This window comes from Schistocerca nitens, chromosome 9 (assembly GCF_023898315.1).
Source record: "Schistocerca nitens isolate TAMUIC-IGC-003100 chromosome 9, iqSchNite1.1, whole genome shotgun sequence".
NCBI lineage: Eukaryota > Metazoa > Arthropoda > Insecta > Orthoptera > Acrididae > Schistocerca > Schistocerca nitens.
This window is the reverse complement of record NC_064622.1, coordinates 138,768,818-138,791,661: the sequence shown is the minus strand read 5'-3', so window position 1 is coordinate 138,791,661 and position 22,844 is coordinate 138,768,818. Positions and strand designations below refer to the sequence as shown.

General features: G+C 41.1%; 1 protein-coding gene across 2 annotated transcripts in view; it reads right to left on the bottom strand.

Moving 5' to 3' along the window:
• Nucleotides 1–19,927, bottom strand: part of LOC126203163 (leucine-zipper-like transcriptional regulator 1) — a 179,472-nt gene extending 159,545 nt beyond the window's left edge. For both annotated transcript variants that reach the window (XM_049937404.1, XM_049937405.1), the window contains exons 1-2: nucleotides 19,601–19,927; nucleotides 19,340–19,479 (exon numbers count right to left, since the gene is read on the bottom strand). In XM_049937404.1, coding sequence (XP_049793361.1) covers nucleotides 19,340–19,476 — 137 coding nt within the window. In that variant the 5' untranslated portion in view covers nucleotides 19,477–19,479; nucleotides 19,601–19,927. The remainder of the gene's footprint in view (nucleotides 1–19,339; nucleotides 19,480–19,600) is intronic.
• Nucleotides 19,928–22,844: the final 2,917 nt, after the last annotated feature.

Genomic DNA, 22,844 nt, shown 5'->3' with positions numbered 1-22,844 from the left:
ATGTTTGTGCACTGTTATTCGGTTATTGAATTTAGTAGTTTTCAATGGTGTCCCATGCTGCTTCTGGTGAAATAACAGTGTAATAGACTTTTGCTCACTGTGTTTTATAAAGTTGTTTGTGCATTGTAGTCATTTATTAAATTTGATACGGAAGTTTTCAGCTGACATTTATTAATGTTTCTAGTGAAATATTTCAGTAAAAACTTTAATTCACTGAGTTTAGTTTCATACAGTGTTCCAGTTGACACTTGAATTTTTGGTTTTAGATTAAAAATTATATGAAGTTTTGTGGTGCTGGTATTAACTGTGGTTTAGTAGTATTAACGGAACTGCAGTGAAACCTCTATTTTACGTTTTCTTGCGGTCCACATTTTAAAAACGCAGAATTGAGGGAAGTGCAGAACTGAACAGAGGAAGTGCAGAACTGAACTGAGGAAGTGCAGAACTGAACTGAGGAAGTGCAGAATTGAGGAAAATGTTGAAAAACCCCCAAGATATAAGCAAAAACACACAATTGGCATATATGATTAAAAACCGCAATCCTCTCCAATACTTTATATAAAATCTGTTGAAGTGAAGGAAATTAAATGTATAATACGATGTCCACACAATAATTTGTGGTAATGTATTTCATCTATTCTTAAAAAGTCACAGATGTGTAACAGCAAGTAAAAACTCATCAAAAAACTGAAATTGGTATCTGGGTACAAGGTAATTGTGCTGTTTTCAGGCATGCTACGACTAAAAATTGTACATTTAAAACACGCGTTTTTGGGAGATCATCCTTTGTGCTCACACAGAAAAAAGCAAAAGTTGATGAACATGTTGAATTAAACCAAAAGCAGCAGCTAAGGAGTTAAAGCATAAGCATAAATGCAGGCATCTGCTTAATGACATACTCTGTCAGAATTGCTGTTATTGTTTAATCCTTTTCTTATGAGCAGCACTTCATATGCTCACCACTGTTAAAGTGTTATTTTACACATGATGAGAGAAACAGAGACGTGAAAAAATGAGTTTACTTCTCCAATTGACGTCAGAAGCTTATTAGAAGTTGTCTCAGTGAATTTCTGTATACTGTGTAAAATGTAAATCTGAAAGAAAGCTCAGGTGCTACAGTTTTGCTTCAAGCCCTTTATCACTTCTGCCAATCTTTACAATCTACAGTGTCTGGTGCAAAGTAAATACACGAGTAGTGTGTGTAGTTGTTGCAACTCTATCACGTCAGATTTGAACACTGAAGTCTTTAAAATGTGCTATCGCAAAACCCTTGTTCTATTTCCACGTGACACCTCTGTCACAGCGCATCATCTGCACAAAAAGTTTATTCTCAGCATTTCACAAAATGCTTTCACCCCTACCTGCACTTCTCTCGCTGAAGGCCCACTCCCCTTCTCCACACATCCAGTAGGTGAGCTCAGGTTACATGTGCTAGTGTGGTGTTAGTGGCTGCATTGAGTATTGGGTGACTTAAGTCGCCAATCAATAAGAGTTCACTGGCCAGCCAGAAATGGGTGACATTTCCTTGATTATGACTGAGCATATTCTTCAAGACCCATTGTTTGATTTTAACAGGCTAACAACTGATATTGCCACTATATACAGTACATCGGAAATACAAGCAAAAAGATGAGACTGAGTTATAAGTGGCACAAGAAAAAGTGGTGGCTGGGTCGCTTCATCATATATTGGCTCAGTATGGAACATTTCATATCGGCTGTCTTGTTTTTCCATTACTGCTGCAACCTAGCAGTAGTTTTATCATAACTGCATGGTGAAACTAAATGTTGCAAGATGTGCTGGCAACAAAGATCGTGGATTACGTCAGCATTTCCTCTCTCACATCTCCCCTCTCCACAATGGCCTAAAATATTCTCTTAATTCTGCCACCACCCGTGGTGTGAACCATCTGTCTTTTGAGCTGTTTCCAACTTGATCAGTCACATCAAATGGCAGTAGGAAGAAAGTGGGATGGAGTCAAGCAAGATGTTGAGTAAGAATTTAGAATCAAGTTAAACATTACTAGGAAGAAATGTAAAATCAGGGCGTTTTTAGCATTGACCTTAAGGGTTTTTCACAGGGGCTACAAAAATATGGTGTAGAATCGCGAAAAATGTAAAATCGGAGAATTTAAAATCAAAGTTCCACTGTAGTTGCTTTCTTAGTAGACGGGAAATTCGAGATCACTATTGTTAGTTCTTTAAATCCTTCTACTGTAGTAACTAAGTAATGTATATGTTTGGTGTTTTTTCAGTAATTCACACTTTACCATGAGTGAGAAGTGTGGGCTTTGTTGTAGGTTTGTGAGTGGTGGGTTATGGTGTGAGATTTGTTCAAAATATTTTCATTGGGGTGGGGGGGTGGGGGGGGGAAGGGGGGCATGTAGTGGGGAAGCCATTGGGCATTCTAGCAAGATCCTCTCCTGGAAATCCAGAATTTGTAGCAGAAATAAATTAATAGACTAGCAGGAGCATAAGATCTGTGCCCTTCAGGTGCAGTTGCAAAACATAAGGGAGGAACTAGATAGGATGAGGAGGGATAAGAGTGTTGGGGAATGGGAATTGTCAGTTGGTAAGAAGAGAGCTAGGAGCAGGAGATATTCAGACAGTTGTACTTTGTATATTAGCAACAGATTTGACCAATCACTTTCTGAACATAGATGGTGAATTAAGTAGGAACTTAGTTTCTAACAGTGAATCATGTAACTCCCTTGGAAAATGCCTTTCCGAGACTGATATCTGAAATACTCTTCTGTGATACTGACAAGGGGGAGAGTGAGTCATAATTAAAGCATTGAAGACTAAAGACTCATGGATACGATGGAGTATCTAGCAGAATACTTAAGTCCTGTGCTGCACATGTTAGCCAGTTCGTAATTTTTCCTTTATGAATGGTCAGTTTCCTGGATGATTAAAGTACTCAGAAGTAAAGCCATTTTATAAAAAGGGAGAAAGGGATAATATACACAATTTCAGACCTATTTCCATGCCATCAGTGTGTGCGAAAGTCATTAGAAAGGCTGTGTATGTAAGGATAACTGATCATTTCATTTCTCAAAATTTGCTGTCAAATGAACAGTTTGGTTTTAGAAGTCGTTTAACAACTGAAAATGCTGCTCTCTCCTCACTCTGTAAGGTACTGGATGGATTAAACAAAAGATTTCGAACACTAGGCTTTTTTATTACCTATGGTGTTTGATTGTGTTGATCACAAAATATTCCTATAGAAGTTGGACCATTATCGAATATGGGGGGTAGCTCTCAACTGGTTCACCTCTTGCATTAAGAACAAGCAGCAAAAGGTCATTTCACACAGTATTGAGAATGATGGTGATGTGGGGTCCGTGTGAGGCATGATTAAATTGGGGTGAGGGGGTGCCCAGGGATCAGTGCTGGGGCCACTAGTGTTCCTTATTTGCATAAATGATACGTATTCTAGTATTACAGGTGATCCTAAAATATTTCTGCCTGTTAATGACATTAGCTTGATAGTAAAGATTGCTGCATACAATGTACGCACTGTTTCAAATAGTGCAGTTTAAGGCATAAGTTCATAGCATGTAGAAAATAAACTACCACTAAATCACAATAAGACTCAATTTTTACAGTTTCTAACAAACAATTCAACAATACCAGATATTTTAATGACACAGAAAGGAAATATGATTAGTGAGACTGAACAATTCCAATTTATAGGTGTTCAGATACACAGTGAACTGTTGTGGAAAGATCATGTTCAAGGTCTATAGGAGCGGAATGTTCAGAAGTGGTGCAAGTTTGTGAACCTCTTGTTGACCCCTGTTCATTAGTTGCGGTATTCTGACACTGGCCTCTCAATATAAATATTCTTTACTGTCATTTCTTATTGACAATGTCATCTTACTCCCAATAATTAGCAGCTTTCACTCAGTCAATACGACACAGAAATTCAATCTGCATTTGGATCACACTTCCTTGGCTCTCATGCAGGAAGACATGCAGTATTCTGCTGCATCAATTTTCAATAACCCACCATGAGAATTCAAAAATCTTATCAGTGATCCATGCGCTTTCAAATCCAAACTGAAGAGTTTCCTCATGTGTCACTCCTACTCTGTCGAGGAGTTCCTCGAAAAATGATTCCTGTGTTGCATTGTTGATTGCATTTAAATAAAGTTATAGCTTGATGTCTTTTTAGGATTAATAAAGATTTTCTTAATCTGTTATTACTTTTCTATTGCAATTTCATGTACTGATACATTCCATGGCCATGGAGATTTGTTCCTCAATTTGGTCCTACAGAATTATACACATAAAATAAAAATAAATAAACAAGTAAATAAATAAATTACATACAATTTACCACACACTGGTGATGTTCATTACCTTGATATTTTTCTTCCTTCTCCTTATCACATAAGGGCAGTGAGCTGATCTTTGGCATAAATTTGTGATTATCTTTATTCAAAAGAAGGGGTGTGGATATGTGTTATAAACAGCCAATGGACACTGTTAACATCTACTTTTATACTCTGCAAAATATTAAGGTTTATGGTGGAGAGTACATAGATTTTTTTTTTTTGTTTTGTTTTGTTTTTGGTTTTAGGGCGCAAAACTTCTATGGTCATTAGCGCCCAGCCCGTGACTTAGGAAACAGTAAAAAACCAAAATTGAAAACCAGCAGCAATGGGAACAAAGTCATAAAATTGGAGAAACAAAGCAGAAGGAATGCTTAAAAATCCACTACAGAAAGGGGTTGGTTGTCCCCAAAAAAGGCTTCAAATGACTGACGTCATTTCACTGTCACTAATAAACTGGAGAACGCGGTCGGCTGAGCGCGTGTCATCTGCTAGATGTAAGGAGGGCGGAAGAAACTCCTTACGTCGCCAAAAATTAACACAAACGGTCTTACTGGGAGAGAAACGGAAGCCGGTTTCGATGCTCCAAGAGTGGAGGCGATCGAGACATCCTTGAAGACGTCGTTCAAGAAGGCTGGTCCGTTGAGAGCTGTAGTAGATCGCAAAATCGTCCACAAAGAGGGAGCCCGAGACCTCAGGAAGGAGACAATCCATAATTGGATTTATAGCGATGGCAAACAGTACAACACTCAGCACGGAGCCCTGGGGTACCCCGTTTTCTTGGGAGAAAGTGCGGGAGAGAGTAGTGTTCACCCGCACCCTAAATGTGCGCTCTGCCATAAATTCGCGAAGAAAAAGGGGCAGCCAGCCTCGAAAGCCCCAAGAGAACAGTGTGCGGAGGATGCCTGTCCTCCAACAGGTATCGTATGCTCTCTCCAGATCAAAAAATATTGCTACCGTTTGGCGTTTCCGGAGAAAATTGTTCATGATATAAGTGGAGAGAGCAACAAGATGGTCAACTGCAGAACGATGCTTTCGGAATCCGCATTGGGCAGGTGTTAAAAGACTGCGGGATTCCAGCCACCACGCTAAATGGCAATTCACCATACGCTCCAAAACCTTACAGACACTACTCGTGACAGAAATGGGGCGATAGCTAGAGGGGAGATGTTTGTCCTTTCCAGGTTTCGGAACAGGAACGACGATAGCTTCCCGCCATCGTCTGGGAAAAGTACTGTCGGTCCAAATTCGATTATAATGGCGAAGGAGGTAACACAGACTATGGGTTGATAAATGCAGCAACATTTGGACGTGGATACCATCTGGTCCTGGGGCGGAGGAGCGAGAAGAAGAGAGTGCATGTTGGAGTTCCCGCAAGGAGAAAACAGTATTGTAGCTTTCGCGATTTTGAGAGGAGAAAGCAAGAGGTCGCACTTCCGCCGCACGTTTCTTCGGGAGAAACGCTGGCGGGTAATTTGAAGAGCTTGAAATCTCAGCAAAGTACTGACCCAACGAGTTAGAAATTGCGACGGGGTCCACTAATGTGTCATGCGCGACAGTGAGCCCAGAGACCGGGGAGAAACTAGGCGCGCCTGAGAACCGTCGAAGCCGACTCCAAACTACCGAGGAGGGAGTGAAGGTGTTAAATGAGCTAATAAAGAATTTCCAGCTTGCCTTCTTGCTATCGCGGATGACACGACGGCATCGCGCTCGGAGCTGCCTATAGCGGATACAGTTGCCCAAAGTAGGATGGTGGTGGAAAACGCGGAGAGCACGTCGCCGCTCACGTAGTGCATCACGGCATGCCTCATTCCACCAAGGAACTGGGGGGCACCGGGGCAATTCGGAGGTGCGTGGTATTGAACGTTCCGCAGCTGTAAGAATAACGTCGGTAATATGTGTGACCTCATCATCGACGCTGGGAAAGTGACGGTCATCGAATGTCGCTAGAGACGAAAAAAGTGTCCAATCGGCTTGGGCAAACTTCTAGCGTCGCGGGCGCATATATGGCTGTTGAGGCTGCAGTCTAAGGACACATGGAAAGTGGTCACTGGAGTGTGTATCATCAAGGGCGAACCATTCGAAGCGCCGAGCTAGCGGAACAGTACTGACCGCAAGGTCCAAATGAGATAAATTTGTCGTGGAGGCAGACAAAAATGTAGGGACCCCAGTGTTGAGGAAAACTAGATCTGCTTGGTGGACGACGTCTAGCAATAGTGAGCCACGTGGACAAGGATGTGGAGATCCCCAAAGCGGGTGGTGGGCACTGAAGTCCCCAACCAGCAAATATGGGGTGGAAGCTGACTAAGAAGATGAAGGAGATCAGCTCGAGCCATTGGTGTGGACGATGGAATTTACACAGTACAAAGAGAGAACGTGTATCCGGAAAGGGAATCACGAGTCCTCCATGGGCTGGAGTGCCTTCAACAGAGGGGAGGTCATATCGGACGGACTGAAAATGAGGGGGAACAAAGCGGTCATGGGGACGCAGCTTTGTTTCCTGAAGACAGAAGATGACCGGCGAGTAGGATTGTAAGAGGATCGACAATTCATCCCGATTGGCTCGAATGCCGCGGATATTCCAGTGGATAATGGACATAGGGTGAACAGAAAATGGAGGAATGTGACCAAGGTCGCTGTCAACTCAACGACTGCTCTGAGCTTGCGACCGACAGCATGGAATGGCATTCAGCCGAAGGCAGAAGATCCTGATCCATAGGTTGGTCAGGAGCAGCTCCTGCCACCAGCGACCGGCCGGTTGATCGGCCGCCAGCAGTGCGCCTCGGCGACACAGAAGACGGCCAAGGGCGATTTCCGCCAGGTGGTGCTGTAGATGGGACACGCCTTGGCGGAGAAGGAGAGGAACTGGGTTTCTTTGTAGCCTTCTTGGAAGTATGATGTTTAGAGGAAGGAGGAACCGATGGTTGGGAAGTTGCCGTATGTAAAAACTCTTCACGAGTATGCTCTTTTTTCGAAGTCTTGGTGTCTGACTTTTGGGCTCGAGATTTAGCAGAACTCGACGTAGGGTGAGCCAGAGAGTGGGCAGGCGAAAGTGGTGAGGTTGAACGGGCGATTTTTGCGCTGGCCGATCTGACGACCGTGGCACTAAAGGTGAGGTCGCAAGTCTGCGTGGCCGCCTCCTTTGTTGGCCGAGGAGAAGCAAGGACAGTGCTGTATTTTCCTTTCTGAGGCACGGTGGGCTGTCGACTGGCGAATAATTTTCGAACAGCAAAGGTCGACACCTTTTCCTTCACCCTAATTTCCTGGATGAGCTTTTCGTCCTTAAAAACTGGACAATCTCGAGAGGAAGCCGTGTGGTCACCCATACAGTTGATGCAGCGAGGGGATGGAGGTGGACAAGCACCCTCATGGGCATCCCTGCCACACGTAACACATTTGGCCGGATTGGAACAGGACTGGCTGGTGTGATTGAACCGCTGGCACCGATAGCAACGCGTAGGGTTTGGGACGTAAGGGCGAACGGAAATTATCTCATAGCCTGCTTTGATTTTCGATGGGAGTTGAACTTTGTCAAATGTCAAGAAGACAGTGCGGGTTGGAATGATGTTCGTGTCAACCCTTTTCATAACCCTATGAACAGCCGTTACACCCTGGTCAGACAGGTAGTGCTGAATTTCTTCGTCAGACAGTCCATCGAGGGAGCGTGTATAAACAACTCCACGCGAGGAATTTAAGGTACGGTGCGGTTCCACCCGGACAGGGAAAGAGTGTAGTAGTGAGGTACGCAGCAATTTGTGTGCCTGGAGGGCACTGACTGTTTCTAACAACAGGGTGCCATTCCGTAATCTGGAACAAGACTTTACAGGACCTGCAATTGCGTCGACACCTTTCTGAATAATGAAAGGGTTGACCGTGGAGAAGTCGTGACCTTCGTCAGACCGAGAAACAACAAGGAACTGTGGCAACGATGGAAGAACTGACTGTGGTTGAGACTCAGTGAACTTATGTTTGGGAGCAGACATAGTGGAAGGTGAGGCAACCATTGCGGAAGAATCCCCCATGATTACCGGCGTATCCGATGGCGCGCTCCTCCCTTGTGGGGGCCCTCTCTGAGGGCACTCCCGCCTTAGGTGATTGTTCACACCTCAGGTCACACCTCCCGACAAACGGAAGGAGGGACCAATCGGCACTTTCGGAAGGTATCAGCTCGGGTAATCACCCCTCCCTGGGCCTGGCCGTTACCAGGGGGTACGTACGTGTCCTACCTGTCTACTCGGGGCGGGGAATTACGCGTTACCCCGTCACCGGCTACGCATGGAAGTGCGTGGGTCGGCCTTCAGACACGCACAGGGAGGAAGAAAGAGAAAGGGAAAGGAAAGAAGAGGTCTCAAACGCCGCAGCGGAGAAAAGGGTAGAGAGAAGAGGTAAGGAAAAGAGAAGGACAAAGGAAGGATGAAGACTTACAAGCAAGGAAGGCGAAGAATGTGGTACATTTGCAAGCGTCCGTCTCCGGACATAGGCACAAACCAGACCCCCAGAGGGGGAGAAAGGAAAGGAAAGAGCCAGAGGTGAGGGGGTGGGGGGGGGGCGAAGAGGGGGGATGGGGAAGGATGCGGAAAGGGAAGGTATGCGGCCTGGAAAGGAAGGAAGGCCACATCAGCTCGGGGTCCCGTGCTCGCTACGCACGTATCCACAAAAGAGTTGTGGATCCCCTGGGGGGGAGAGTACATAGTGTCATGTATATCTCTTCCTTTCAACTAACTTAGTACTGAGCGTTAAGAATAACTGCCAGCACATATCCAACTGAGCCTAAATTTTCTAATTTTAGAATTTTGATAACTATAGAAGATATTTGGAAAAAGTAAGTAATATATTTCATGAGCCGTCTAGATCTACTCCCTGAATTTTAAGAGTAAACCTCTCTGTGATACATAATGTCTTTCTAGCAGCATACACAACAGCAGTCTGCCCACTATTTCTGTGACTAAATGAATATGTGATAAAGTGCATGTGAGGTAGAGTCAAGCTGACAAGCAATAGTCAAGAACTGGCCACAAGAGTTCTGTGAGCAAACTTTGTGGATGAAGCGCTCTGCCCAAGTATTATTCTAATGAGCAACATGAAAAGAGTTGCAACACCTCAGTATTTCAAAAGAGATGTGGAGACCAGCAACTTGCTCTAAATGTTCACAATCACGAAATTGCATACTTTTTAAAAAAAATTGCTATCCTAAAACTACAATATCAATTACTCACAACTGGAATCACAACTCCTGGAAATACCTGGATACAACAATTTGTGAGGATATGGTATTAAATGATCATATTGGCTCAGCAGTAATTAAAGCAGGTGGCAAACTTTGATTCATTGGTAGGAGTCTGAGAATATGAAGTAAGTCTACAAGAGAGAATGCTAGTACAAGACTTGTGTGACTTATCCTAGAATATTGCTCAAGTGTGTGGGACAATACCCAATAGGACTAACAGGGGGTAATGAACATATCAATGGGCCGGTTCAAGAACATTCTTCCACACAAGCGACCTTTCATTTAGTACCCCATTTTCCCTCGTACATGTTCAACTGTGTCAGTTTTCGCTACTAACTATGATGTGCAATTTATATATACTTCACACTTGTGTTCTCCTGGTACCCTCTCAGATGGCACCCCACGCGGCCACTACTAATTATGATACATCCAGTAATAATATCTTAAGTTTTGGCCTGCCTAGCACCCCTCTCAATCTGGCACTCCAAGTGGCAGCTTTTGTTGCTTGGCACTTAAAGCAGCCCTGAACATATTCGAAGGAGGTCAGCTCAAATAGTGGCAGATTTGACCCACTGGAAAGAGTTATGGAAACATTAAAAAACTGAACTGACAGGCCTACTTACATTTCAAAAACCAGTATAAATGGATGAATCCAGGAATGTACTGCAGCCTCGTAAATATAGCTTCCACAGAGACCATTAGGTCATCATTAAATTACCAGAATGAATTTTCACTTTACAGCAGAGTGTGCAGTGTTTCAACACCTCCTGGAGGTGACACAAGATCCCCTGATTCTCACATGCAATGGGTTTAGTGACCCATACAGCCATGCCTCATAACTTACCCTCACAGCTTTACTTCCGCCAATACTTCTGTCTTACCTTTCAAACTTGGATATACAGGAATATTTGATATAGGTTGTTGGCTTTGACTGCTTAGATGGGAAATATGTGACAAATGCCATGATTATGGCAAATGTAACGTGGTGTTATTGGCAATTTTTTCAAATGGGCTACCCTACACATCAGTCTGTCACCACAATCAAGTTTTTTTAGTATTACATTCGATGGCTTTGCCAACTTGTAACCAAACTATCACCTTCAAACTTAACCTAGACCTCAGGCAAAGCTACAAGTTGATCTGTCACTACAACCAGTCTTTTTCCTTCCTTCATACTCGTTGGCTACACAAGCTAACAACTGTAAATAAACGCACAAAAAAGTGATGTGACAACATCCATTAGCATTATGTCACTGATGAAAGCATACGACACGTATCTAACATTCCTCTTGACCTCTAAATCTCAGACGCTCTCCTGCATACCTAGTTCATCTAGCACTCCCAGTATGAAGGATACTGGAGAGCAATGGTTTAGCCACGGCCTAAGGGACTGTTTCTAGAATCACCCTTGAAAGGCAAGGTTCCAGAGATCAGTTCTCAGTCCAGCAAATAATTTTAACCTAGTAAGAAGTTTCAAGATCAGACTGATTACAGCACACACAGACAAGTCAACAGCTATTCCTCACACGCTCCAGACACAAATGGAATGGGACAGAATTCTAAAATGTAGGGCAATAGGAAGTACTTTATGGACAGTGTCAGCGTACGGAGAGACGTATTAGTGATCATGATGATACAGCCACAATAGTTACCATAGCTAACAAATGCATCAAGAAATTTAGGAGAATATTTATACTGGAAAGAGCATATACCCAGGTGTTAGCATTCTACTTTGTCAATAAATGGATGTCATTCAGTTAGAATATGATGGAAACTGAGAAATTATGGGTAAAGTTTCAACAGATAATACACTGTGCAGTGGAAAAGCATATGCCAAGTAAGTGGATTAGAGATAGGAAAGACCCACTATGGTTTTCTGAGGAAACAGAGATTGTTGCTCCCGGTTCAAAAAAGAATGCAGAAATGTCAACAGGCAAAAAGCAATGGAAATCATGCATCTATAAAAATATCAAAGTGCGAAGTACACGAGAGCTACCACAGTCATGCCTTCATGAAAGATCTTGCCTAGAACCTGAGTAAATTCTTGTCCTAAGTAAAATTATTAAGCTGGCCAAGAGAATCTATCCAGTCATTTGTGAACTAGTATAGTGTGGTAATAGGAGACAGCTCAATAAAAGCTCATATTTCAACAACATAGGGAAAGATAGAGCACTACTTACCATAAAGATGACACTCTAAGTTGCAGAACCATAAAGATGACACTAAATTGCAGACAGACACAATTAAAAGACACTTACACATAAGCTTTCAGACACAGTCTTTGTCGGAAAAAGAGAAAAACACACCATTCATTCACACAACAACTCTGGCCAGATTCTGGCTGGAGCTGCCGAAGTTGGCGGTCATCTGTGCACGAGGTGTGCTTACTTGTGTGAATGAATGGTCTCTCTCTCTCTCTCTCTCTCTCTCTCTCTCTCTCTCTCTCTCTCTCTCTCTCTCTCTCTCTGTGTGTGTGTGTGTGTGTGTGTGTGTGTGTGTGTGTGTGTGTGTGTGTGTGTGTGTGTGTTTCCAATGAATGCTGTACCCAAAAGCTTATGTTTTAAGTGTCTTAATTGGGCCTGTCTGCTACTTGGCATGTCATCTTTATGTTACGCAGAAAATTCTTACCTGGAGTTGCCACTGTTTGAAAAGCTGCAGTATTAAATTTTTAATATTTAAATAGTTGTTCACACAGGATCATAGAAACGTACCATCATTTGACCACTGCAAAGAATTCTGTATGGACGAAATTGTAAGAGATATCCTCAGCATCGAGAAGCAACTGATGATGATGATGATAAATAATAATAATAAAGATGGGGCAGCGGAGGGGGTGGTCGCCAGGTCCAGATGGAATCCTAAATCAGTTTTATAGTTTGTATTCTATAGCACTAGCCCTTTACATAGCTTGCATTTATAATGCTAATCGCTTGCCCAGTGCCAAGACCCAAGCGACTCAAAAGAAATGCAGATAACTCTTCTATATAAGAAGGATAAAAGAATAGACCTGCAAAATTACATATCCATATCCCTAACATCATAAAGAAGGGCAACAATCTGATTCCATACTCCTACATTTCCAGAAAGCTGTGCCCCACTGCAGACCTGATGAAGGGCCAAGCAGAAGGAATAAGTTCCCTAATATTTGAGTAGCTCGAAGAACTCTCTAAATAGCAGAACTCATCACTTTGTTCTCAAATGAGAGTTCATCAGAAACAAGGGTATCACCACGAGTGCTCCAGGGAATTGTGACAGGATTGCTCATTCCCTGTTTACATGAATAATCTGATGGATAGACTGAGCAGAACTTGGTGACTATTTGTTGTTGATGACATAGTGTAACAGAAAGTTGTTGAGTGGCCAAAACAGTAAAGGATGACATACATAGAATTTTTATTTGATGTGATAAATAGCAGCCTGCTAAAAATGTACGTTAATGCAAATGAACAGAAAAAACAATCATGCAATATTCAAATACAATATTAGCAGGTGCTACTAGATAGTTGCAGTGTTTAATAGCTAGGTGTAAAGTTGCAAAGTGACATGAAATGGAACACACACATAAGGTTGATAATAGGGAAGACTTCTGTTTACTGGGATAATTCTTGAAAAGCTTCGCTCATCTGTAAAGGAGATCACGGAGTACCTTAGCGCAACCAGTTCTTGAGTACTGCTCAAGTGTTTGGGAGTCCTACTAGGTCACATTACAGGAATACAGAAAACTAATTCAGAGGCATTCTGCAAACTTTGTTACTTGTAAGAAACAGCATTTGCCGCTGACAGCAGAATGACTTTACTTCCGCCAAAATACATTTCGCCTAAGGGCGATACAGATAGCCGTACCGTAGGTGCAACCACAACGGAGGGATATCTGTTGAGAGGCCAGACAAACGTGTGGTTCCTGAAGAGGGGCAGCAGCCTTTTCAGTAGTTGCAAGGGCAACAGTCTGGATGACTGACTGATCTGGCCCTGTAACAATAACCAAAACGGCCTTGCTGTGCTGGTACTGCGAACAGCTGAAAGCAAGGGGAAACTACAGCTGTATTTTTTCCCGAGGGTATGCAGCTTTACTGTATGATTAAATGATGATGGCGTCCTCTTGGGTAAAATCCCCCATTTGGATCTCCGGGCAGGGACTACTCAAGAGGATGTCGTTATCAGGAGAAAGAAAACTGGCGTTCTACGGATCGGAGTGTGGAATGTCAGATCCCTTAATCGGACAGGTAGGTTAGAAAATTTAAAAAGGGAAATGGATAGGTTAAAGTTAGATATAGTGGGAATTAGTGAAGTTCGGTGGCAGGAGGAACAAGACTTTTGATCAGGTGAATACAGGGTTATAAACACAAAATCAAATATAGGTAATGCAGGAGTAGGTTTAATAATGAATAAGAAAATAGGAATGCGGGTAAGCTACTACAAACAGCATAGTGAACGCATTATTATGGCCAAGATAGATACGATGCCCACACCTACCACAGTAGTACAAGTTTATATGCCAACTAGCTCTGCAGATGACGAAGAAATGTATGATGAAATAAAAGAAATTATTCAGATAGTGAAGGGTGACGAAAATTTAATAGTCATGGGTGACTGGAATTCGGTAGTAGGAAAAGGGAGAGAAGGAAACATAGTAGGTGAATATGGATTGGGGCTAAGAAATGATAGAGGAAGCCGCCTGGTAGAATTTTGCACAGAGCACAACTTAATCATAACTAACACTTGGTTTAAGAATCATGAAAGAAAGTTGTATACATGGAAGAACCCTGGAGATACTAAAAGGTATCAGATAGTTTATATAATGGTAAGACAGAGATTACAGAGATTTAGGAACCAGGTTTTAAATTGTAAGACATTTCCAGGGGCAGGTGTAGACTCTGACCACAATCTATTGGTTATGACCTGTAGATTACAACTGAAGAAACTGCAAAAAGGTGGGAATTTAAGGAGATGGGACCTGGATAAACTGATTAAACCAGAGGTTGTACAGAGTTTCAAGGAGAGCATAAGGGAACAATTGACAGGAATGGGGGAAAGAAATACAGTAGAAGAAGAATGGGTAACTTTGAGGGATGTAGTAGTTAAGGCAGCAGAGGATCAAGTAGCTAAAAAGAGGAGGGCTAGTAGAAATCCTTGGGTGACAGAAGAAATACTGAATTTAATTGATGAAAGGAGAAAATATAAAAATGCAGTAAATGAAGCAGACAAAAAGGAATACAAACATCTCAAAAATGAGATCGACAGGAAGTGCAAAATGGCTAAGCAGGGATGGCTAGAGGACAAATGTAAGGATGTAGAGGCTTATCTCACTAGGGGTAAGATAGATATTGAGTACAGGAAAATTAAAGAGACCTTTGGAGATAAGAGAACCACTTCTATGAACATCAAGAGCTCAGATGAAAACACCAGTTCTAAGCAAAGAAGGGAAAGCAGAAAAGTGGAAGGAGTATATAGAGGGTCTATACAAGGGCAATGTACTTGAGGACAATAATATGGAAATGGAAGAGGATGTAGATGAAGATGAAATGGAAGATACGATACTGCGTGAAGAGTTCAACAGAGCACTGAAAGACCTGAGTCGAAATACGGCCCCGGGAGTAGACAACATTCCATTAGAACTACTGACGGCCTTGGGAGAGCCAGTCCTGACAAAACTCTACCATCTGGTGAGCAAGATGTATGAGACAGGCGAAATACCCTCAGACTTCAAGAAGAATATAATAATTCCAATCCCAAAGAAAGCAGGTGTTGACAGATGCGAAAATTACTGAACAATCAGTTTAATAAGTCACAGCTGCAAAATACTAACACGAATTCTTTACAGACGAATGGAAAAACTAGTAGAAGCCGACCTCTGGGAAGATCAGTTTGGATTCCGTAGAAATATTGGAACACGTGATGCAATACTGACTCTACGCCTTATCTTAAAATCCAGATTAAGGAAAGGCAAACCTACGTTTCTAGCATTTGTAGACTTAGAGGAAGCTTTTGACTATGTTGACTGGAATACTCTTTTTCAAAGTCTGAAGTTGGCAGGGGTAAAATACAGGGAGCAAAAGGCTATTTACAATTTGTACAGAAACGAGATGACAGTTATAAAAGTCGAGGGGCATGAAAGGGAAGCAGTGGTTTGGAAGGGAGTGAGACAGGGGTGTAGCCTCTCCCCGATGTTATTCAATCTGTATATTGAGCAAGCAGTAAAGGAAACGAAAGAAAAAATCGGAGTAGGTATTAAAATTCATGGAGAAGAAATAAAAACTTTGAGGTTCACCGATGACATTGTAATTGTGTCAGAGACAGCAAAGGACTTGGAAGAGCAGTTGAACGGAATGGATAGTGTCTTGAAAGGAGGATACAAGACGAACATCAACAAAAGCAAAACGAGGATAATAGAATGTAGACTAATTAAGTAAGGTGATGCTGAGAGAATTAGATTAGGAAATGAGACGCTTAAAGTAGTAAAGGAGTTTTGCTATTTGGGGAGCAAAATAACTGATGATGGTCGAAGTAGAGAGGATATAAAATGTAGACTGGCAATGGCAAGGAAAGCGTTTCTGAGGAACAGAAATTTGTTAACATCGAGTATAGGTTTAAGTGTCAGGAAGTCGTTTCTGAAAGTATTTGTATGGAGTGTAGCCATGTATGGAAGTGAAACATGGACGATAACTAGTTTGAACAAGAAGAGAATAGAAGCTTTCGAAATGTGGTGCTACAGAAGAATGCTGAAGATTATATGGGTAGATCAAATAACTAATGAGGAAGTATTGAATAGGATTGGGGAGAAGAGAAGTTTGTGGCACAACTTGACCAGAAGAAGGGATCGGTTGGTAGGACATGTTCTGAGGCATCAAGGGATCACCAATTTAGTATTGGAAGGCAGCGTGGAGGGTAAAAATCGTAGAGGGAGACCAACAGATGAATACACTAAGCAGATTCAGTAGGATGTAGGTTGCAGTAGGTACTGGGAGATGAAGAAGCTTGCACAGGATAGAGTAGCATGGAGAGCTGCATCAAATCAGTCTCAGGACTGAAGACCACAACAACAACAACAACAACAACAACAACAACGGCAGTGACAAGGTAATAGAAAGTAAGGAGGCATATAGACAGTCTTTTTTCCCCTCTCTCAATTTTTGACTGGAACAGGGAAGGAACTGACTAGTAGTGATATAGGGTACCCTCCGCCATACAATGTAAGGTGACATGACGGGTATGTGTGCACTTCACAGTCATTTGCAGAGTGTAGATATAAATGTAAACTCTTAACTTTGCTACCCCACTTCATTCACATAGCACTTTGAACCATTCTAAATTAATACCTCTACATAGTTGAGCCAGACTCCAATAAAAGTAACACTAACAGGACTATGACAAGTCCAAAGTTACTTTCACTTCTCACTATACCCGACCACTGAGAATGGTACATTAAATTCCACCCCCAAAGAAGTCTTTAATCCAACTGTTAAATGGTGTATTATTTTGTGTTTCCAAGACGAAAGAGAGAGGCTTTGAACAAGTCAAGAAACATTGTATCAAGTTGGACTGTTATCTAGAGCATTTTTTGTGTTGTGAATAAAAGCTTGTTTTCATATGATTGATGTTTGCACAAAGTTTGTGAATTCTTACATCATAGTTGTTTAGCCCCCAAGGAAGGTGTCGTACATGAATGTCACGCATGCTCCACAATTTTACAACAATACGTGAAGTAGCAACAGAGATCTGTATTCTTTGCCTCTGTCACGATTTTTTTTTTTTTTTTTTTTTTTTTTAAAGAGGTCAATTTGCATTATTCTGCTATTCCATGGTAGGCTATTTTGAACTAGAAATACACAACAGACTGCTGCTAGGAGAACAGTTTGCGTGCATAATTAATAATCTGATACTCCCTCTAAGACCACTGCCCTTCTCTCGACTGAGAAATGTCAGCTGCCTTTTTATTCCAATATGACTCATTGCCATATCTGTATGTCTGTTGATCAGAAGGAGGAACTGCAGCACAATCATCTTCAATTTAACAGTTTCAGAAAACACAGTTCTCTATTTTGGCCTCCACTTAATCTTAGATTTCAGTTTCAGTATCAAAGGAGCACACGGACAACACTGGTGGTCTCAAAATTCCCAGGAAAATTCAAACTACTTGTTGCAAATTATTTTGCTTTCAACTTCAATGTTTACTCATTTCACAACTGTGCTTGCACCCATTTATTCTGTTTTTGCAAGTAATCAAACTGTTTGAATATGTGCTGTGTATTGTTATATTCTCCAAATAATTTTATAACTCTACGAACAACAAGCAGTGCCATAAAGTCAGTTACAGTATATTGTGATGATAAAGGAGACATTCAGTTATCCAAGAATCTGTCGACAAACTCTAGATCCAAGCAAATAGACAAAGCATTATTTTGTATGTCAGGTGTTATTAATGTTGAACCTCTGTTTTGAAGAAATGTTAACCGATGCTTTCACAAAACCACTTAGCAGTGCCAGACAAACATGTGTAAGAAACTGTGGCCTTGTGAAACAAGTGGAGTGCACATTTAAACTTCATACTGTGTGCCAATGGCAGTTTAAGGGTGCATGTCGAGGTGGTGGGTGGTGGGTGGTGGGTGGTGGGTGGTGGGTGGTGGGTGGTCCCCCCCCCCCCCCCCCGCCCCCTTCCTTGTTGTAATTACTCTGTGGTGATTTTGTGTTCTTGAGCACGTAGTTATTATGCATGTAGTGATTAATTCATAAAGTGTTGTCACAGAGAGCTTTCACATTTGTATTTAAAAAATGGTCAACAGGTCAGATCAGTCAATCATCCAGACTGTTACCCTGGTAACTACTGAAAAGGTTTCTCCTCTTCAAGCACTGTTTGTTAGACTGGCTTCCCTATTACTTCTCCAATGTTTAGAGCCCATTCGAGAACATCTTATCACATAAGCAACTCTTGTCAGTTTTCACTCTTCATTGTGGTGAACAACACACACAAATCTTGCAATTGGGCACCCTTCTCAGCTTGGCACCCCAAACAGTCACTGTTAATTGTCATACAACGTGTATAAAAATCTTACAGTCATGGCATCTCTGTTGCCCCTCTTAGTTTGTTGTCCCAAATGGCAGTTTGCGACGCTTGGGCTGTAAGCCAGCAATGCCAATTTATTTGGATCTGTGCTACGGTAGGCTGTACTGTTACAGCACGCAAGCCATCCCACTGTGGCAAGATCCACACTTCGTGATGGAACTTCTGGATTACATACCACATTTCCAGAAAAATGTTCATTCACTTTCTTATACTTTGCAAGATGAGAAACTGTACTATCAAACTTTATTATGAACCCCACAAGTTGGTATCTAGACACATGCAGAAACAATATTTCTTGGCTTTTTATGAAGAAGAATCATCATATTTACTACCTTCCAGTACTGATGCAACAGTTAACATGTCTGCAATAAAATTTTCAGTCATACACGTTTCCACACAAGGCTGCCCAGGAAAATACAGATACTACCACGAAGACAGCTATGGCAGCAAACACCAAATACCATATGGTAGTTACAGTAAAATATACAAAGTAGCACTTTTATTATCATGCATGCGTCAAAATATGTTTATAAGTAACTAAATGTTTTTCTTTCGCTTAAGCAAATCGCTGCACCAGCAGATTACGGAAGGGAATGTTTCCACTTCCTACAACTAATGTCGAAAGAATTAAACCGATACCCTGTAGCACACTCTTTTTTGCTTACAATATTCTTTTATCAAAGGTGGTATGTTAACGAACAGAGCGAAGACGTACCTTGCTCCTACAAACTCGTCACATTCGGGCATACGAACCCATCTGTGCACGGTCTCGAAAGGGCCAAAGTCAAGAGTGAGGGCTTCAGCTGCTTCCGGATAAGAATGGTCAATATTCACAGGTTGCGCTACAGCCATGTCCTGGGAAAACATGTGCTCTGTACGATTACTTACAACTTCCTGAAGCACATCTCTACGCCACAAATGAAACAATCCATCAAGGTGGGAAACACTGGCATGTCTAGGACTGCCCAGTACTCACCTTCCCGCTTCAGTAAAATCATATCAATGGCTGTCTAGTAAACAGAAAGGTATTTTAATGATTTTTCGTGATATATATGCGAGCTTGGACTGGCTGCCACACAATAACTTTTACATCCTTAATTAAAGTTGTTTGCGTACGCTATGATAGTGTCCATCTCCCAGGACAATAGCGTATGTACACTATCTTTAGCCCTATCAAATAGCTATATGACAATTATACATAATCATTTCTTCGTTCGCTCATTCATTCATTCTGTCTTCCTTCTTCTCGACATACACAACAACGCTCCTGTAGTCCTGTCAAAGCTCAAACAGACAAACGCTAAACAGGCGAACACGGAACTTTATATTAATATCACTGTCGTTTGAACTATAATCTCTGAATATCGACATTCATATTATCACTAAATTCATTAGTGGTTTCTACGAAAATTGTTAAGTCTGATACACAAATCTTAATTAAATTGTCTTAGCTCCCTTTGCTTATTAATCAGCGGTACTTGCTTTTACAGTTGATTTCATTGTGGCTCGCGTATTTAGTGGTTTTATTGGCCAAGTCAAGTGTGCGCCTGAGGCCACCATAATTACATCCAATGTATAGTGTTCATGCAGCCCACGGAGGCGGATCCCTGGGATGTGGAGACAAGTACAATAGCGGTATGTACATTTCATTCGATTGCAGTAAAATGAAATTACTTCACTTTATGATTATAGTATTAACACGCTACCATTAATTGTAACCCAATAGGGGACAAGTGCCTAAGATGACATACGATTTGTATTTTTTGCTTTTTCTTCTATGTTTTATTCCTTAATTTTATTGCACGCATGCATGTCAAAGCTGGACGTTGTATGCGCTCATAAACGATTCGAAATCACACTAAACTCTTAAAAAAATTAAAAAAAGAAACTATGCCAAGGTCAGTTTATATTTACTATGTGGGTAAAACAACCGAATTCATAACTTTCAGAAAAAAGTGATACACTATGCAAAAATCTTGAGCCCTCTCACGTGTTTCTATGGTTCACAAAGACCCCACACAACATTCTTAATCCTTGCTTGGACATCATTACGCTCACTGCGAGCCCAAATCTTACTTCTAGTACACTTAATCCATATTTCCCTTGCCTTGAATGCCAGAATATATCACTGCAGTATAAAAAAAAACACAGTCAACCTCATCTGCACTGTGATCTGAGTTCTAGGCTTCTCCACTGCTGAACTATAACTTTTTTCTGTCCTTGTCTAGGTGACCAGTATTCCTCAGCTACTTTTTTATGAAGCACTTTCTCTTCTAGAAGCTTGATGATGGGATGGCGTTCAGAAGACCTGAAGAACCTTGAATTGTTTTATGCTTCTTGAAGAGTATGATCCTCCTGAAGGAACTAGAAACATTTCATCAAAGGATCTCTTCAGTCATTTAGGACTATCTCTTTTAGGACTCTGAAACCTGGTTGTGGGAGCAGATTCCTCTGCAGGTGGTGAACATCCAGGAAAACATCCTCTTCACACTCATTCTAGTTGCTGGCGAATTTTGTTCAGTATCTACAGGTTCGCATCTGTTGGTAGTCTAAGCCAGCCAGAGCAAACGGATGTTCCTCAATAGCATCTGTGATTAATGGCCAAAGGGCCAACTTAGCAGATCCATTCTTAGCATTAGCCTTACCGTAGCTTTACTGTATGCATTGTTATTGGTATATATTGAGCATCCATTTTATCATATACAATGATATAGGCGTTGTCATGTTACATTATATTAGTTTATAATTATACAGTAAATTAATAACATAGGCCTACAGTGGTAAAACATATATAAATATATATCTCGTGCAGTGTATTGTAGAGAATAACAAAACAAACAATAATGAATTCTTTATAGTGCATACTATTTTCATACATTTGTTTTTCAGATATGACTTACCGTTATCATTGACCACTATAGTAGAGAATAACAGAGCAAACAATAATTAATTAATTATAGTGTGTACAGGCAGACTATTTCATACATTTGTTCAAATATGAATTATCATTATCATTGACCAATATGTCGCTATGTTCTGAAAATCCTTGTACTTTGTAACACTGTAAAAACATTCTCTTAATAACATTTTCAAGCTCATTTTTAAAAATGTTAAACTTTTCTATGTTTTTTATACTTAAGGGAAGAGCACTAAAAAGGATTTTGCGGTGATATATTGCACGTTTGTGATATTGGGCCGTTTTGTGTGTTTCTCTGTGGAAATCATTCCTGTGTCTTGTTGGGTAGCCATGGCACTCACTATTTAAAGAAGAAAATTGGGGATGAGATTTGAAAAAGCAGATACTTTAGTAGATATATAAAGATGAAAGCGACATTATTTGAAATTCTTTGAAAATTTCCCTGCAGGGCTCTCTTCGTGCAGCCCCTTTCATTATTCTTAATGCTCGTTTTTGAATAATGAATGACCGGTTTGCCAGGCTTGAATTACCCCAAAATAAGACACCATACCGCAATAGACTATGCATAAGAGCATAATACCCACATATTACTGTTTTTTCACTGCAGCATTTTCTCAGCATTCTGAGTATATAGCAGCATTTACTTAGCTTTTTTATTGAGCATTTCAATATGTTTATCCCACTTTAGATGCCTAAAAATTTTGTGTTTGAAGTTAGTAAAATCTTCTGTTCACCAAGTTTCAAAACTACATTGGGTTTTACTTTATTCGATACATGGCTGAAATTCATCCATACTGTTTTTTTTTATCATTTACAAATAAACAGTTATCTGTAAACCATTTTCCTGCTTCTTCTTTTGTTATTTCTACTTTGTGTTGCAAGTAAGTCTCATTTTGAGCTTTAATAAAAAGACTTGTATCATCCACATACAATACAGCATTAGCTAGTGTTAAAAAGTTTGGTAGGTCATTTATGAAAATCAAGAACAAGAGGGGTCCCAGCACAGAACCTTGTGGCACTCCATTGCTAACTTTCTTATAGTCTGAAAAGTAAGAGGTTCTTTCATGAACTATTTCTACTTTCTGGTATCTGTCAGACAGGTATTATTTAAACTGGCTGTGAACAGTACCACGTACACCAAAGCAATATAGTTTCTCAAGCAATAATTCATGATCAATAACATAAAATGCCTTTGATAAATCTAAAAGCACCCCACAGGTTACTTCGTTATGATCTATAGAGATCAGGAGAAGTTTTAGGAAATTATATACAGCTGTTTCAGTTGACCTATTTTTTCTGAAGC